Source organism: Phalacrocorax aristotelis, chromosome 7 (genome assembly GCF_949628215.1).
Source record: "Phalacrocorax aristotelis chromosome 7, bGulAri2.1, whole genome shotgun sequence".
Lineage (NCBI taxonomy): Eukaryota > Metazoa > Chordata > Aves > Suliformes > Phalacrocoracidae > Phalacrocorax > Phalacrocorax aristotelis.
This window is the reverse complement of record NC_134282.1, coordinates 43,981,157-43,998,872: the sequence shown is the minus strand read 5'-3', so window position 1 is coordinate 43,998,872 and position 17,716 is coordinate 43,981,157. Positions and strand designations below refer to the sequence as shown.

The 17,716-nt window shown below is 36.9% G+C and overlaps 1 protein-coding gene across 2 annotated transcripts in view; it reads right to left on the bottom strand.

The window, feature by feature from the left end:
* Window positions 1–2,129: 2,129 nt before the first annotated feature.
* TRPM7 (transient receptor potential cation channel subfamily M member 7) overlaps window positions 2,130–17,716 on the bottom strand; it is a 58,928-nt gene continuing 43,341 nt past the window's right edge. The window contains exons 23-41 of one of the 2 annotated variants that reach the window (XM_075100457.1): window positions 17,312–17,444; window positions 16,288–16,472; window positions 15,456–15,588; window positions 14,272–14,987; window positions 13,849–13,962; window positions 12,106–12,182; window positions 11,173–11,232; window positions 9,572–9,653; window positions 9,111–9,181; window positions 8,569–8,606; window positions 7,853–7,878; window positions 7,352–7,402; window positions 7,198–7,263; window positions 6,301–6,584; window positions 5,913–5,995; window positions 5,377–5,582; window positions 4,726–4,777; window positions 4,528–4,634; window positions 2,130–3,624 (exon numbers count right to left, since the gene is read on the bottom strand). In XM_075100457.1, coding sequence (XP_074956558.1) covers window positions 3,494–3,624; window positions 4,528–4,634; window positions 4,726–4,777; window positions 5,377–5,582; window positions 5,913–5,995; window positions 6,301–6,584; window positions 7,198–7,263; window positions 7,352–7,402; window positions 7,853–7,878; window positions 8,569–8,606; window positions 9,111–9,181; window positions 9,572–9,653; window positions 11,173–11,232; window positions 12,106–12,182; window positions 13,849–13,962; window positions 14,272–14,987; window positions 15,456–15,588; window positions 16,288–16,472; window positions 17,312–17,444 — 2,615 coding nt within the window. In that variant the 3' untranslated portion in view covers window positions 2,130–3,493. The remainder of the gene's footprint in view (window positions 3,625–4,527; window positions 4,635–4,725; window positions 4,778–5,376; window positions 5,583–5,912; window positions 5,996–6,300; window positions 6,585–7,197; window positions 7,264–7,351; window positions 7,403–7,852; window positions 7,879–8,568; window positions 8,607–9,110; window positions 9,182–9,571; window positions 9,654–11,172; window positions 11,233–12,105; window positions 12,183–13,848; window positions 13,963–14,271; window positions 14,988–15,455; window positions 15,589–16,287; window positions 16,473–17,311; window positions 17,445–17,716) is intronic. The other variant, XM_075100460.1, reaches the window with a different exon arrangement.

The window sequence follows — 17,716 nt, the reverse complement described above, 5'->3', positions numbered from 1 at the left end:
TCAAGAGTGATGAGGTTTCAGCAGTGGAATGACACTTGATGTTCACAACCAAATTAAATTACATGGCATAATCTTCATGTTCCTACAGCCTGACATCAATAGGACATGGTATTATCCTAACACAGTCAGGCTGCTTCTTCAAGCTGACTTGGATTTTTTTCTTTGCCACCGCACCTTTCCAATGCCTTCTCTGAAGGATACTGACGTTTATGATTTTTTCCTGCTAGTTGGTAGAAGATAATTTGAGGGGGGTAAAAATAACAGCTTTCACAATCTAAACATAGGGCTCTCATCGTTCTAACTGTAAGTCTCACTGAGAAAGCAAGCACTCATGCCAGGAAGATATACAGAAATATGTAGTGTTAACCACTCCAAGTCACAGAATCACAGAATGGAGGGGTTGGAAGGGACCTCTGGAGATCATCTCGCCCAGCCCCCCTGCTTGAGCAGGCACACCCAGAGCAGGGGCACAGGAACACGACCAGGTGGGGTTTGAATGTCTCCAGGGAAGGGACTCCACACCCTCCCTGGGCAGCCTGTGCCCCTGCTCTGGCACCCTCACAGTGAAGAAGTTGTTTCTCATGTTTAGGTGGAACTTCCTGTGTTCCAACTTGTGCCAGTTGCCCCTTGTCCTGTTGTTGGGCGCCACTGAAAAGAGTCCAGTCCCATTGTCCTGACACCCACCCTTTAGATATTTACAAGCATTGATATGATCCCCCCTCAGCCTTCTCTTCTCTGGGCTGAATAAACCCAAGTCTTTCAGCCTTTCCTCATAAGGCAGATGCTCCAGCCCCCTGATCATCTTGGTAGCTCTCCTCTGGACTTGCTCAAGCAGTTCCCTGTCCTTTTTAAACTGGGGGGCCCAAAACTAGACACAGTACTCCAAATGTAGTCTCATCAGGGCACAGTAGAGGGGGAGCATAACCTCTCTGGACCTGCTGGCCACATTCCTTTTAATGCAGCCCAGGATAGTGTTGGCCTTCTTGGCCACAAGGGCACAGTGATGGCTCAGGGTCAGCTTGCTGTCCCCCAGCACTCCCAGGTCCTTTTCAGCAGAGCTGCTTTTTTCCAGTAATTCAGCCCCCAACCTGTACTGGTGCCTGGGGTTGTTCCTCCCCAGGTGCAGGACCTTACACTTGCTTTTGTTGAATTCCATGAGGTTCCCCTCAGCCCAGCTCTCCAGCCTGTCCAGGCCTTGTTGGATGGCAGCGCAGCCTTCTGGTGTATCAGCCCACTCCTCCCAGCTTGTTGTCATCAGCAAACTTGCTGAGAGTACGCTCTGTCCCTTCATCCAGGTCATTGATGAATATATTTAACAGGACAGGACCCAGCACAGGCCCCTGGGGAACACCACTAGTTACAGGCCTCCAACCAGACTCTGAGCCATTGACCATGAAGTCTTACATACATTCCCCAACCCTATTTGTCCCTTTTGGTCTTGGAAAGGCTTCAGGCCCTAGTCATTGCAACACAGAGCAGAAGGAACACTCCCCACTGTCACACACACCTATCACAAAAGTCACATCTGTTTATTTTGTTAAGAAAAGAGTCACAGGTAAAACTACAAGACAGGTGTCATGGTTGTAAAAGTTAACTGTGCATTGTTAGGTATTTGTCAGGAAACAAAAAGTTTCTAACTTTTACTTACAATTTTCCCAAAAAGGTTTTCCTATTTTATACACTGAATTTGGTCACATTTTCACAACACCCAAGGCTCCTCGAGAAATCCTTCCCAATTTGAAGAGCCAGTGTCACCTTACAGATTAACTGCTGCTGTTACTTGGCTAAGAATATAACCAGAAAAGGTGTATCTCTTGAATAACTGCCCATTACCTTACAGCAACAGAAGGGGGTGCAGTCAGGCATCCACAAAGGAGCTCCTAATTCAAAACAAACACTATGAAGAGCTTTAAGATATTTTTGGCTCAATGACCCGTTACCCCATCACATATGTCTGCCTACTATGAGAGTTTTCACTTTTTCCCCCTGCTAGTTTCTGGTGTTAGCCAAAGTCGAGATATCTCAAAGGCTGACAACTGCTTTGATCCAGCATGGCAAAGTCTGTTTTTCCACACACAGAGTTACTTAAATTCACCCAAATAATCTTTCAGACTAAAGGACAGCAGAAGTCTGTAAACAAGAATAAATTTATTTTAGATTCTTTAAAGATTTAATGATATACAAAATGTATACAGTATTATATCCTTATAACATTTTACCTTTCCCTGTCAAACATAAAACACCATTTAAACAGCTATTGTGTTCGTGCCTTAGGTCTGTATCTATAAGATACACTACTGAGTAAAAAAATTTATAGAGCTATATACTGCCCTTTTAATTAAAAATTACAAATTAGTACCTATGTAACAAAAAAAAAAAATCGCAGCATGAAACTTCAGTTGGACGAGTTTTTTCTTGCTGAATGCTCAACAATATTTGGGACAGTTAAATTACATTTTATTGGCATGAAGGTGCATTGCAATCTCCCGTACTTTACATAATGCTAATCCAACCCTAGCCTCTCTTAAATAAGTACCACAAATAACATAACATTAAAGATGTTTTCTACACAATTTTAAATACATTTAAAGTTATGTGTACATTCTTTTTTGATATACTGGTTTTACGAGATCTTTGGAAGGCATAACTTCTGAAGCAGTCATTACATACGAGGAAAAGCACTTCCAACTTGTGTTCTTACAAGGCAACTTATTTGGACCAGTATACGCTATTTTGTCTATTAAATATGATTATACCGGTCTATCATGGCTTTGTTACTATTTGATGGTGACTTGATAAAATTGAAATGTATAAAACAAGAAATTTCATTATGCACAATTAGGGCTCTATTCCACCAAAAACCACCAGCTTTACAGCCATGAAGGTGAATCCTGATTCAGGAGACTCTCTCTCTATTGGAACAGATCAAGTTCCTACCTTCAACCTCAGCCTACTGGCATCATATACGCACCTCATTTGGCTCTGTCTTCTTCAAAAGGCCAGGTTAAATGACATCTGGTGAGAAAACATCAGTGGAACACTTCCAAAAATGCTCAAGGTATACTCTGGCATTACAGAGGTAGGTGCTTTCTCCTGTCTTTTGCTGACTGATATTAAGACAGCTGCCAAACAGATGAATGCTTTACCTTAAAACATCAACTACCAAAATCCTTTTGGTTGAAGGCATATTGCACACCACAGGACTACAGAGAGAAAATCCTCTACTAAACCAAAACAAAATAAAAAATAAGCTTTCTGCTAAAAAGCCCCCTTGAAACATATCTTAAATACATGTCATTTTTCAACCTTTAAAATGATCAGCCGCCAAGATGTTCTCTGTAGATGGTTATCACAGGTTGTTAGGTCCTTAGATTATGGACCAGCCAAAATTCCACTTAGACAGCAAATCTTGTTTCGACATATCTTTCTTTTAATTATATTGAAGGAAAGATAAGCGACATTCCATGATGAAGCCACTGATTTGGTCACATCATTAGAGCATCAGACGAATAGAATTAGCTGAATCAGATTCTTTGGTGCAGCTTCCAGGCTGAATTGTCAATTCAGGGGAATCATCCTGAGGAAATATGATCTTGTCAGGTGTGTAATCATTCCTCTTCAGATCTGTACAAACAAAACGAAGTCATATTGATTACTGTTTCCTGAGCTAGTAGAATCAGTGGGCGTATGTACTTATCAAGAAGAATTCCTCAAAGTGCACTATGTCAAAAAAGGATGTTTTTATCATACATGTAATTGGAAGCCTAAAGCTCTTGCCTTAAAAGTGATGGCAACCTCAGAATTATTTTATTTACAGATATTATAGCAAGTATTGAGTCAACTTTCCATGGAAATTGGATTCTTCCATGATCTGTTTTGATGTTACCAGGATTTACAAATTTAAAATAAATGACTTCTCTTTATGTGAGAAATGACTTGGAAGTGTGAAATAGGCAGGAATCATGCAAGTTCCTTATGTTGTTCTGTTGGAGTCTAAAAGCCTGATATAGAGAAACAATTTCAATGTTTGAGATAAGCGTAATGTCCACGCAGCAAAAATATCTGGAATTGAAAGTTTTTAACTGAAATAATTTCTGCAGACCCAAATATGTTTTTAAAAAACAAGCAACAAAAAACCCCAAACAGCAAAGAAACAAACACCATACAAAAACCCAAACCAAGCCCAAAACAAACACAAGCACCATTTTGCTCAAAAAGCCTGAAGGTTTGCAAGTATCCTGACCTACTTTTTCTAGAAAACTTTATAATTTTTTACTGTACTTTCTGAAGTCTTGATCAGTCTAGTCTACTCTCCTCAAATACTGTGCGTACAGATACAGACCACACCATTCTTAATTCCTTTGTTTAGGATTTTGTCTTAAAATGGCATATCGTTTTAAAAGTTAAATTACAAAACTGCTGTTTATTACTTATTCCACTTTCACAGCATGACATAACTATTTCATTACATATCATACAACATTTATGACATGAGTGCCTCAGAAGAAGAAATACAGCAACTCTTACCAGGAAGTTTAAGCTTCCTGCAGCAGGAATTACAGTGATGCTTTGCTCTGAAGTTTTTTATTGCATCCTCTCCCAAATTGGCTGGACCAAACACCATATCATATGACCTTAGAAATAAAGTGCAGATAAACATGGGTTGCATGTGTTCTCTGGTGAAAGTTATATTATACTTTTCTTTAAATCCTTCTTTAACCTTACCTTTTTTCTCCAGCTTTTATCACAGAGGGATCTGTCAAATTTTCACCAACACCTTCAGACAGCACATGAAGAAAAAGTTAGATCTGATACGTTACATAAATGCATTAATTTTTAAAAGCCTTGGCATCCTTAGCTATGACTACTCAGCTTCCCCAAGAATAAAAGGAGAGGGGGAAAAAAACAAAACCCAAAACCCAACAACAACAAAAAAACCCAACCCAAATGATATGCCATTCTCTTTACCCTTACAAAAATTGCTCCTCAGCAAGCACTTTGTACTTCTCAGATTTCTTCTACCTATTTTTACATCTGCCTGCAAGTCCTAACTTTAGTTTTCTCACAGCCAGAATATCTGGCACACAGTTCAGGATAAATACAGCTCACCACAGGGTCACTACACAAACATGCAAAAACCCAGGATTTTTTATGGTGCGTATCATTAGAAAAAGATATATATATTTATATTCCGTGTATTGCTGTAAGATTTAATGCCATTTTAAAAAGGACAACCAATTAATTAGACCAAGATGCACTAAATAATGCTTTTTATTTATTACGCACATACAAATTCTTAATAAAATCCTATCACAGGAGAAAAGCCTGCATACATATATCTTGGCCTCAATCCCAATTTCAAAATAAGGACATTACCTTGCAGATCTAGTACCAACAATTCTCCTCTTGTATACTCATATGTCCAATGGCTGAAAGCTAGCATAACCTCCTCTAGCATGTTAGTTGGAATTATTTCATCACCATTATTGTTGTTGTATTTTCTAAACTCTCCAGTCATGCACTCTTCAACCGCAAACCACTGGCCAGCAGAGTGGCAATATAACAGGAAAACTTCCAGGAACCTAGTAAAAAGCATATTTAATGAATACATTTCCAAAACAAATGGCAAATATCTCATCATGTCTAGAATTTTATTTGATTTACTAATAATTTCAATAATTTGAAACTGTTACACAAAGTCACTTATATTATCACACTAGGCTAGAATTAGTGCAAAAAGTATGAACAGAAAATACTGCCAAGGATAATTCTGCTTGCCAAACTCATGTAATGTTCTGAGACGTATATTCACATATCAGTACCTTAGTATCTTTGATTCATCTGTTAACAACCCTGTAGGCATTATTCTATATCAAAAGCATGCAACGTAATGGAAGTTTAAATACACTCACCTTGGAGAGTATGGAATGGATTTGGGCTTCATTTGATTGAAAGCAAAGGTGAGCTTCTGTGCTGCCCTCTGCTGCTGAATTTCCTACAATTCAAAGGCCGTATATTTCATTAGCTGCATTATATGACAGGGAACATTAAGGAGCCAAAAGGGCAGCAGGAACAATCAGCATCTGTTCCCCCAAGACAGTGTAACTAATTACTTGCTTTTTAAATTACATCTACATTTTAAGAGCTTGAGCTCTTTGATTAAGGAAACCATACTGGAGCAGAGTTTTTAAGCCTTCAGCCCATAGAGAACTGCAGACTAACCCCTTTTTTGGGGGGACAGGGAATACTCTAACATATAATGCCTGTCTGTGTTTAATAATAGACAAGATTAGAACTTACTCTTAAGCATAAGTGTAACACAGTGTCCTCCTTATAAATACTTGACCACGTATTCACAACTTCAGGAAGAAAAGACTTGATGATATAAAGATGTCCTGATTTCAGGATATCATATTCTGACCATGTGCATACTACTTTAAGAGCTCGACGTAAACCTCCTCCCATCTCCTCTTTACTCAAAAATTCAATTTTAGCACAGAGTCCTAGCTGCGACCAGGAACTCATGCTGTTGTTCAAGATGCTGGGAGAACTTTCTTCAAGGCGATACACAGTGACTGGTTCACCTATGTTACAACAGAAAAAGCAATTACTGTGTTTAATTTTCCAAATTTAAAATTAAAAGCACCGAAACCCTACAGTTTCTTAGATTTCAACATGCTGCAATACTTAAGTTATTACTAACATACTGAATTGACAAAAAAATTTTAAACTATGCAGTGGGAAGATCCCTCTCAAACTTCTTTCATACAGCAGCATAGTAGTACAGTGGTTTTGTCCTCCTTATCAGAACTATTAATTAGACTGCTCAAACTGTTTGTTTACACTTTATATTAGTCAAGACAACTTAAACGAATCCCTGCAGAATAGTTTGTTATAAAAATTGTTAGCATAATACTATCATCACTGTATCACCACTTCTGAGGACAACTACAATTCAACCTAGATTTCATAATCAAGTGAGCTGCCCTAGAAAAGGTGTCATACTCATTTATATTTTTGAGTGCTACAAGACAGACACTAGACTTTTAGGTCACTAAAACTTTAGTTTCACACTTCGTATGAGCAAGTGTGAAATTCGGCATGATCATTCTGTATTAGATGGAATCTGTACAGTTTACATTTGTTTTCTTCCCCAAAAGACCACAGTGAAGCAGCAACACGAAGGACAATTCTTACCTCTCGGAGGCACAGGAGTGAATGGAATGCTCTGTGATAATCTCATCAAGTTATTTCTTTCTACAGCTAGAGGAAAGTTACAGCATTCGTTAAATTTTAAGGATCTAAGAAGTGTCATTAAAAATATGAATATTAGTTCATACGAGGGACTAACCTGAGTAATAGTAATTTATATCCATGATAGGCTTGAAAGGAGAAGCAATGCCTGAAAGATGTAAAAAAAAAAGGGGGAGGGGGGAGGGGGGGAGAAGAAAATAGGTCCTGCCTGCTACTTGTATTGTGTATTAAAATTACCACATGCAAAGAACACTTGCCAAGTAATTAGAGTTTGAAAAACATCTGGTACGCAGAAAATTTAAGTATCATTCTTAGCAGTTCAGTGCCTGGTGGGGGGAATTGTAGTGCTCAATGCTAGGCTAGTTATTAAAAACAAACAAACAAAACTCCAGACAGAAACCCCCACCAAACAAACAAAAAGAACCCCCACAAACCCATTTAAAAAAAAAAACACAAAACACACAAACCCCACACAATCCACACAATGATGTATCCCTTAAGTTCCAACTTATCAGTAGTTAAGTACTTTCTCATACAAGACCCAAAGAGTTGCTTATATGAGAAGCTCCCAGCTTGTTTATAGCAGAAACAAACTTACCATTCAATGCATCTTCTTCAGATGGCCTGTGAAATGCCACAAAACCAACAGTCATTGCTGCTTAAACACTTATATTTGCTGATTTTGACACATCATCCTAGGTCACCTTGTTAACCTCACGTTACTGCTTTTACCCTACTTTTTCAAGGGCAGCACAGGTTTCTTAATTACAAAACGGTAATGGAAGGCTGTTAAGTAATCTCTTGTTTTTAGAGCTATACTTTAAATACCAAGTCACGCACAACATTATGTAAAGTTTGCATCACAAGAGCTCATTCCCACAGAGGTACTTTAATTAAAAGTTGTTCACAACAGTTTACCCTTCTGTTATCAGATTAATAAGGTAATGGCTTTAACAGTTAACTCAGGGGATAATTGTTAACAAGTGCAATGTCTGCATGATTTCAGAGAAGGTTTACAGTTTGAAAGGTTGGGTAAAGACCTTTACCAGGAAGCTAGTTCCTTAGTAAGTGTCAACACAGTCATTTTCATTAAGGGCATGTTTTGCCCTCTGACATGTGACCCCATAATCTAAATAGAACCTGTCAAAGCATTCCAGTGAACACATTCAGTTATTTATTAGAAAAAAAAACCCTAAACCTTGTTTTTTCATTAAACTCAATGAATACCATTATACACAAAGACATCAACTAAAAAGAAAAACAAATCAAAATACAGAGTAATAAAATTGCTCCATCTGTAGAAAGTTTACTTACATTTGACTGCTATTTGAAGGTCTACCTTGTAACCAATCCTTTAAAACAAAGGAGAGGAAAAACAAAGGTTTCAGTTTTGTAAGGAAAACAGCATATTTAATTGGAGGTGAGGTGGTAATGTGTTTTAAAGATCTTGGAGTACAGCCTCTTTATTGGAAATACTTCAGTATTTCCATTATGCAGTTGAATGGAAGACACAAATACAGCTGAGGAATAGTAACTACAGTTAAAAGAATAGATAAGACTGTTCACCTATTCACTACTGTTTTATGGATTACCTAAATAATTCTTTTCTTAAACAAGAAGTTGTGGTTTTTTCCATAAACAGCAGGCAGCATACGCTTTCATAGTGAGAATATGAACAATATGTAGTAGAGAACATGCACAAATTCTTCCCTCAGTCAAAATTGTTCCCCTTCTGTGGCCTCCTTGAACAGATGAGTCCACAAATCAGTATTATCTTTTACACAATCCGTTTCATCTCCTTTATTTGTTCACAGTTTCTAATTCTGCTTAACAACAACAAAAAGGAAGATACAAACCGTCAGTAAGGCTGCTTTAGAGTCTACTTGCTGAGTGTCTTCACTCGATGCTCTTCTACTCTTACTGCATACTACAAACAGAAGAGATTCATAACTGGACAAGGAACAGCATCTGTCATTGTTACTTACCTATTTTCTAATAGAGTGAGCAACTAGAAAACTTAATGTGGCTCTCATAAAAAAAGCCTGATCCACAACCGTCTGAACTTCACGTTTCCAGCACAGTCCTGAATAGATTTTTTAATGACTCTAGCTATCTGTAGCAAATGCAAGGTAACAGAATTAAGCTGGCATGACTACAAGAACCACAGTGAGACTCAGGAGCAGATTCAAGTAGCACCAATCATGAAAATATTTCAAGATGCTTTAACTTTCTGTGTTTCCTTTGTAGCTTCTTAAATATGCACTATAAATACAACTTAGAGATAAAATTAGGTCACCTGAAAAGACGAGACACTTACATTGCTCTGAATGGACTGCCAGAGGGTCAGTAAACCCACTGCAAGAACTAGATTGCCTTAGACCACAGTCAGTTTGAAGACCCTACCAAAAAAAAAAACAGAAACAAAACCACCACATATCATTAGTCATCATTATAATTGTTTTCAACTAGTACTATTTTGGCACAGTCTGCCCAGTTTTCTTTTCTCGGACTACCTAGAGATTATTTTTTAAAAAAAAAAAACCTTCTGGATGAACCTCAAATATCTTGCTGCACAAAAATGTACAAGTTGAGTGCAGAATTATGTTAAAATACTCTTCACAGTAACCATCAGCTCTAACATTTTCAGGTGCACATGAAGACTACCCATTCTGAAAGAACTCTTTTAAAGAAAACGTTACAATAGGATCCAACTACAGAAATGTACGTTACACTGGATCTCTACAAGTGCCATTGTCAGCTATTCTGTCACGTGCCTTTGTTAACTACCAATTATCATTTAGGAACTTGGCTCTGGCAGAAACTAAAGTTCAGTTTGAACCCATTGAAAATAGGAACAAAAACTAGAGAAGTATTGCCACATAAAACCCTAGAGTTTATGAACGGAACTTCCTCATGGATTTATTCCTTAATTATAATCACATACTTTCTCAATATCTACTAAGGTGGTCAGCTTTTGACAACAAAATACTTCTTTTGCAAAAAAGAGAAAGCTAGTTTCATCACAAACTAGAACTACATGTAGATTGGCACGGGGCTGGAACATAACTCACAAACAGCCTATTAATTCCAATGGTTACTTGAATAAAACATTTTAAAAAAAAAAAAAACACAAACAAAAAAAACCACACCCCAACCAAGATTTTGAATAATAAAAAAACTAGAACTTGGAATGCTATGCCCTGCTTTGATTCCAAGTTTTATAACAGTTAGGAAATTGTTGCCATCTTCTTCACCCTTCTCTCTTAAGGAATACGCCCCACACACCCCTGAACACATACACATAAGCCTGTGTGTATGTATATGTGTATCTATACATACACACGCGCGCGCACGTGTGCATGTCCCTAAGTCTGTGTGTGTATATATATGAGAGAAAGACTATTTCTTTACATCCCTAAACATAAATAACATAAATACTTCACTGGAATGCAATACAGAGAATGAACCTGCTGAAAGCATCTTCTGAAGACCCATTTTTTGTCTATATGTATTTCAGTCTTCAGCATATTTCTTTAACATCTTACAATCAATGACTGTAGGGCCTACATGAAAAGTAAAAATCAAACCAGTCCCACCAGTTAAGATGGGACAAGCCTATTACTAAGTGTTTAAGAACAGTAGTAGGGTCTGGAAATGCTACTGGAGTTTGCATCCCAATAGTACCAAACACTGGAACTATTTAGACCTACATCAAGGAGACATCCAGCTGTATTTGTACAAAGGTTCAACTGTACAACTTTTTTTTTTTTATTATTTTCCTTTTTTCTTAAATCACAACCAGGGTTTGCTTACAGATAACGATATCAGAAAACAGAGTTCCCTGTATTTGCTGTGAAGAATACATTCAACATCTGGTGAAAAGTATGCCTCTTATAAATGGAAACCTTCTTCACTTACTTGAAGCCTGGTTGTTTCTATGCCCTCCAATATAGCTTTTTTGAAGTCTTCTTGTTGCTCCTATTAAAAACAAAAACACACAACAAACAAAGCAAATTTGTAAACGTTATTACCAAAAAAATAAAACGTGCCAAAACCACACACACAAAAAAGTTTCTTCGTCACACATTATACTTATCAGAAGGTCCGGAAGGAGCAACTCAGCAGAACACTGACATTGCAAATGTTCATAATGCAATTCTCAAGTCTCATTCTCCCCTGAATGAGGGTAACTGCAAATGGTAACTTGTATTTACTAACATATCTTAAAAGCTACCAGGAGAAAACTAGCTTTTTTATATATACTAGAGCACTTGTAGGAGTAGTTTGTTACAATTAATCATGTTCCACTTAGTTATTTTTATTATTCTTTAAGAAAATTGAAATAATATATCATTTTAGTTTATGACAAGTTTATTAGAAAGGCCTTTTCTTGAAAACATAATGAACAATTTTTGTCACTTTTAAAAATCATATACACTACCATCTTGCTCTATAAAATATCATGTAAATCACTGAAAGCTTCCTAAATGCTGATATGGAAATTTATGCATGGCAAATGTTTCATTAAACATTAATTATGGGATACATAATTTTATCTTAATTCACAGTTGTAGTCATCTCAGCTTTCATAAACTCAGATCTTGTTCAATATTTCATTAGCGTCATATTATGAAGCAACAGGAGTTGATGTGTAGTTAAGGTTGCATGAGTTTTCAGTAGGTTTTTTTTTTTTTTTTTTAAAATCATAAACCAGATACACATTACTTCCAGGCTGCATTTTGCAAGTTCTTTGATTATATTTGCTCTTAGACTTTTTCAAACATATTGTGAAGTTACAGTTAAAAAAAAATTATCCCCATTACCATGTTTGATAAAGTCTTCCATGCTTACCTCAATATCAGGACTTCTTTCTTTAATTTTGCTTGCTGCCTCTTTAAACCGCTGTAACTCCATGCTGTCTCTGTGACCTTTGACACAGTGAATTGAGAAACAGTATTCAAAATCAAAGGCAACCTCCAATGTTCTGACCATGCCAATAGTTTGCATCACCATAGCAAAGAGTTACAAACCATCTAAGTTTTGTGTGCCGATTTGAACTAGGGAAGACTTTCCAAACACACTGAAGTAAAAAGCAGTGTAACAAAACATTAATATGAAACTATTGCTTTTCCCGCATTAAGGGGTGGATTGCCACAATTCAAAAAGTAAAACCAACATGTTAAAACTTTACTCAAGCGTATGCTCCTCACATGAAAGGAACATGGTCATCTGAATTACAGTATTTTTATGTATGTATGACAAATGAAGGAAAAGCAGACAGTTTTCTTGAGATAGGTTTTACAATATACCCTTCATCCTCCCAGTTGTAAGAAATACTTTTCAGTATTTTACCAAGCACGTGGCTTTATAATGAATGAAAATCTACTTGGCTTCACAATGTAAAGCTGCACTGTATCACAAGTTTTAGAAAATGTGGATGGGAAGAATGAAGAGTATGTTCTAAATGCTAGAGATGTCAGAGGAACAGACACTAAAAATTTGGCTCCAGTAAAATAAGTTAGTTAGTATTCAAAGTTATTAGTGGTGAAGTACATTTAAAGATTAGAGTTACACACTGTCCATTATTTCTGTTTAGTCTTCCTTTCTGAATTTAAAAAGTTTTTTTTAAATCACGAGGAAATTATAAACAAATAGCTAATGAGTGTACAAACGTGTAGATACTCTTCCGACGCACACACAAATCTAAAAATGCTAGTGCATGCAGGTAACTTCGTAGAACTCCAAGTTTCACAGCAACAGAATAAACTCTTATCTAAAGATTTAAATTTTTACATTCTCAACAAACCTTTGGAAAACACCAAGACATCCCTGAACAACTGGGGCAAGACAACATCTCTACAGGCAACCTGACAATTCCAGACTGTGATCTTCTGCTACACACTAAGCATACTTGAAGTATTATCTACTTTACAAAAATCAGTTAGTAAACCCACACCTCTGTTTTGCAATGAATCTGCCACTGTTTTACCATTCAAATATGTAGGTAACTAACTAAAAACGTGCACCTTTTTACTGTTAAGCAAAACTCGAGGGGAGGCATAATGCTGTATTTAACAAAAGGACTTTGGAAGCTTCCAAAATGACTGCCAAAAGATACGTTAATCTAGGCAACAGTGGAAGATCCCAGTTACAACAGTGTTTAGAAACAGTATAGGAGGATCCCTCAGCTTGACACAGATACCACAAAGATATTTGTCCAGGATTCCATCAGCCTAAGAAGTCTTCTGCAATTACGTCAAGAAATAGACAATATTTTTAATTTATGCAATGAGAAGGTAGGTGCGTTATAATGAGTCGCAAAAGGTTTGTCTACAATGCCCGTACCAAGTTGCAGAGCTACTAATTGCACAAATCTGCTATACTCAACAACTAGCTAATGTTTTTCAGAAAAATATTGTCTATGTGACAGAATTATAAAGAAATGATAATTTAAGTAAAAAAAAATTCAAGCAACATAAGGAAATTAGAGATGTTAAAAGCAAAAAAAAAAAAAAGGCAGAGCAAAATGGCAGAATAAAGTCACCTGCAACCGGAATACACCCAGAATACTATACAATTCTTGGTAAGTCAAACCTTGTGGCTTAGATTTGGTCCACAGTTTATGAAGTATTCCCATAAGGATGTTAGAACATATATCTTGGTTTTGTAGTTCCATTGCATGGACATGGTCACTTTTGGAAAGTTCATCTGTAATATTCAAGTTTCCATGTGAGCCGCCACAGTTGACTGTTGACGTCAAGTTGCCAGTTGACAAAGAGAACTTCGCTTGGGGGTTGTTCTTCGATAACTTGACAGAGGACTGGTGATCACATTTGTCAACTCTGAAGCTGTAGTTACCATTAGTGTCACTCTCATCATGAATAAAACCACAATTAATGTATCCTCCATTTTCAACACAAGGCTGGGTGAAAGCAAGGCAAGCAGAGCCAGAAGCAAGAGGATAAGAGCAGCTAATAATGACTTCAGGATATTGAGAATCTACTTTGTTATACTTACCCACAAATGCACCAAATTCTACATTATTATCTCCTTCTGTAGCCTTAGAGAAAACAGTCTCTTCATGCTTTGCTGAAGAATCCAGCTGACTTTTGCAACTGGGCCGAGATGGAGTGCTAACAAAAAATTTAGCTGTTGGGGATGTTACATGTGGCATGCTGTTGGATGAATTGCCTAATTTTTTACTTTTACTAACAGATTTTGAGATCTCTGCAGCCTGTATTCGTTGGCGAAGTTCTGGAGGGGAAACAGCATTTGAAAATAAGGCACTGCCTGAGGAACCTGCCTCTTGAAAGTTTATTTCTTCTCTTCGGGGAACTGGAGCTAACTCCTGACCAGTTGTCTTATGTTGGACTTCTTTTTCATCACGTATAGAAATGTTACAGAGTAAAGCATTATTACTTTCAAGGCCTCCCTGTGGAAAAGAACCAAAGACGTTTCCAATGCTGTGCTTTTTCCACACAGAAGATCTTAGAGAGCCATCCTCAATGAGGTTTTGTGCCAAATGTTTTGAAATGCTCAATTCCCGCGTGATTTCATTATGAACTTTGCTGGCTTCTGAAGCTTTCTGTGCAGTCAGTGTTTTCAGAGTATCCACAGTTAGAGCAGAGAGATCCTGTAGGTGGCCAATCTGTGAATCTAAAGACTGTAATGACCGTTTTATGTAGTTGACACGATCACCAACTTCCTTTATTTGAATGCACATTTGTTCCACCCTAAGAAAAATCAAATTATGAAGTAGCTATGAAAGGTATTTTCCTTAATACACAAAAGAAACATCTTTGCAACTCTTTCTGTCCATTTAAGGAAAAAAACTCTGAAATTTCAAGGTGGTATACACTATAGTGTTGGACTTCTGTAATACAACATTTGTATATACTTCTGAATCATGAAATTAACATACACATCAATAAAGGGCCTACAGAACTTTTTCAAATTTATCAGTTTATTAAAACATTATGAGAAACTAAATAATACAATGCCTCAGCTTACTGAGTGCTGCTACTGATCAGGAAGCATCAATCACATTATTAGTTTCTGCATAGCAATGGAAAGACATAATCTAAAGTTTGCATAAATACTTATTTTCTTGAGCTGCATTTTATCCCCCTTAAAGCACATTTCAAAAAACCACAAAAGTTCTAAGCTTCTCTATTCAGAAATTTTATTTGTAAATATTCTACCGTTCAAATGTGACTCGAATCCTCTCCTCGCTTCCAGAATGAAATTTATCATCCTTTTCATTGAAATACATCTCAACACACAGCTCTTCAAAATCATGAAGTTTTTTTTGATCTTCCTCTGTCAGGAAGAGTTCTAAAGAGATATTAAACAGTTAGAAGATGCATATGTAGTGAAGCAGTACAAGTGCTGGAAACTAATAGCCACAACTTTACAAAGGGTGGGAAAATAAGAAAACAAACCAAGACAAAACCAATAAAAACCCAGCGTCACCTAAGACCCTTCCTCTCTCTTTGCTAGGAAAAAAGTTCAAGGTCAAAGATTTCTGCTAAAATAAAAATCAAAATAGTAATTCTAAAAGGATCTGTGTACAATATTATCGTTCCTTATGCTCCTACCCTCCAATCTTTTTTTCTTTGAGGCAGAAGATAGATTGTTTAGCTGGATTTTATCATCTGTGGAACATTTTTTTTCCCTTCTTAAATTCTCAGATGGTTTCCAATAAGAACAGAAGTTTTCCAGAAAGAAAAAAAAAAAAAATCTTCCCCCATTAACACTAATAGAAAATCTAATCTCAGTTTTTTTGTTTGCTTGTTTTTGTCATAAGTTAGTTTGACTGGAGGTTTCTAGGGGCTGTGCACTATACCCTTCATTACAGCACTGGGACTTTGAGCAGAATTAGAGTCTTATTCAATATTAAAAACATGGAAAATTAGACCTACTTCGATTTTCTTGAGAATATACATTATAGCCAAGAACATAGACCTTTCTGACAGTTTGCTTTAATCATATGAAAAAAGTTACTGCAATTTTTTGCATAATAACTGTTCATACTTGGCCCATCTGAAGTCTTGTCTGTCTTTCTTCTTTTACATAGACAACAGAACAGTGAAGCCATGTGGCTAAGAATAATAAGTGGTGGAGGCAGAACAGGTTTTTCATGGTAGGCCATAATGAAATGATATCGTTGATACTTCCACACAATGTTTGAAATTGCCTTGACTTGTAAATACACGTTGCTGAAAGGGAACAGAAAAGCATTAACAGATCAAGGCGGGTTTTGGTTTGGGGTGGGGGGGAGTGCGGTGCGTTAGTATTTAGGTTTGTTTTGTTTTGGGATTTTTTTAACACTTCGATAACAATCTTGAATTCTGAAGCTAGTTAACTAAGAGACAAAAGCACATACTTGCCTTTGACTGCAAAATTATTTTAGTGGAAGTTGGAAACACATTCAAGAAAACACCATGATCCAAAGCAAGGAGAGGGTTAAAAATTATCTCATCTGGTAATATCTCAGGACCTTTCCTCAGAAATAAATTACACTGAGATCAAGTTTCAAGTTTACCAAACAAACAAAACATTCTTTTTAACTAAACCCAGGTTTTTATATCAGGCCATGTCAATTCTGCAGTTTGCCATTCTTCAGTGTTAGTGATCTGCTTATTCCCATAAATCAAACACCTGCAGAGAACTGTAGAAGACCGTTTACTCTACTACAATTCAGCTCAACCAGCTAGAGAACGTTAAAAGAATTTGGGAACAACGGTCAATATATAGATCCAGAAACAACTTCATTTTCTGACAAAGAGAAGTTACAAAATGCTTTCCAATTCTCTCCAGCTTCCAATTCCCCTGGCTTCAAAGACGTGACACATACCAGTCACATCACACACTTCCCTACTTCATCACGGGCTTGCAGTGAGGAGGAGATGAAGACCAGCCTTAGAACCTGAAAATACTTCCAGTAAGTGGGATTGCTTTGAACTGGCATCAGTTCTTCTTATCTTGTCATCTTATTGCAATTAAATAGAAACTTACCAAAGTATTAGCAAAAATTAACAATTATCCATATACTTACTTGAAAAATGCAATAAGGAGATTAACCATAATTATGTACTGTACAAAGAGGTAGACAGCTTGAAGAAAAGGGGTCAACCACGTTCCTGGGCCACAGAGATGAGCAACTTTTTCATCAGAATTATTTGCACATACTGCGTTGGAAAAAAGACACAGAAAATATGTACAACTTTTAGAACTCCCAGAAGGTAAAGGTTAGGGTGGGGAGAGGCGGGGAAAGATCACTTATAAAGACTGCAACGACCAATGATCATGCACTGGTTCTGCAATTGAAGATGTCTCCATGCATTTACGAATATGGTAGAAAAATACAGGAGACAAAGTTTCTGGTTAATACCATGGGATAATCATACTATTGGATTAAAAAATAGCATAATACACCACCACAGCCAAAATCTTGGTATGA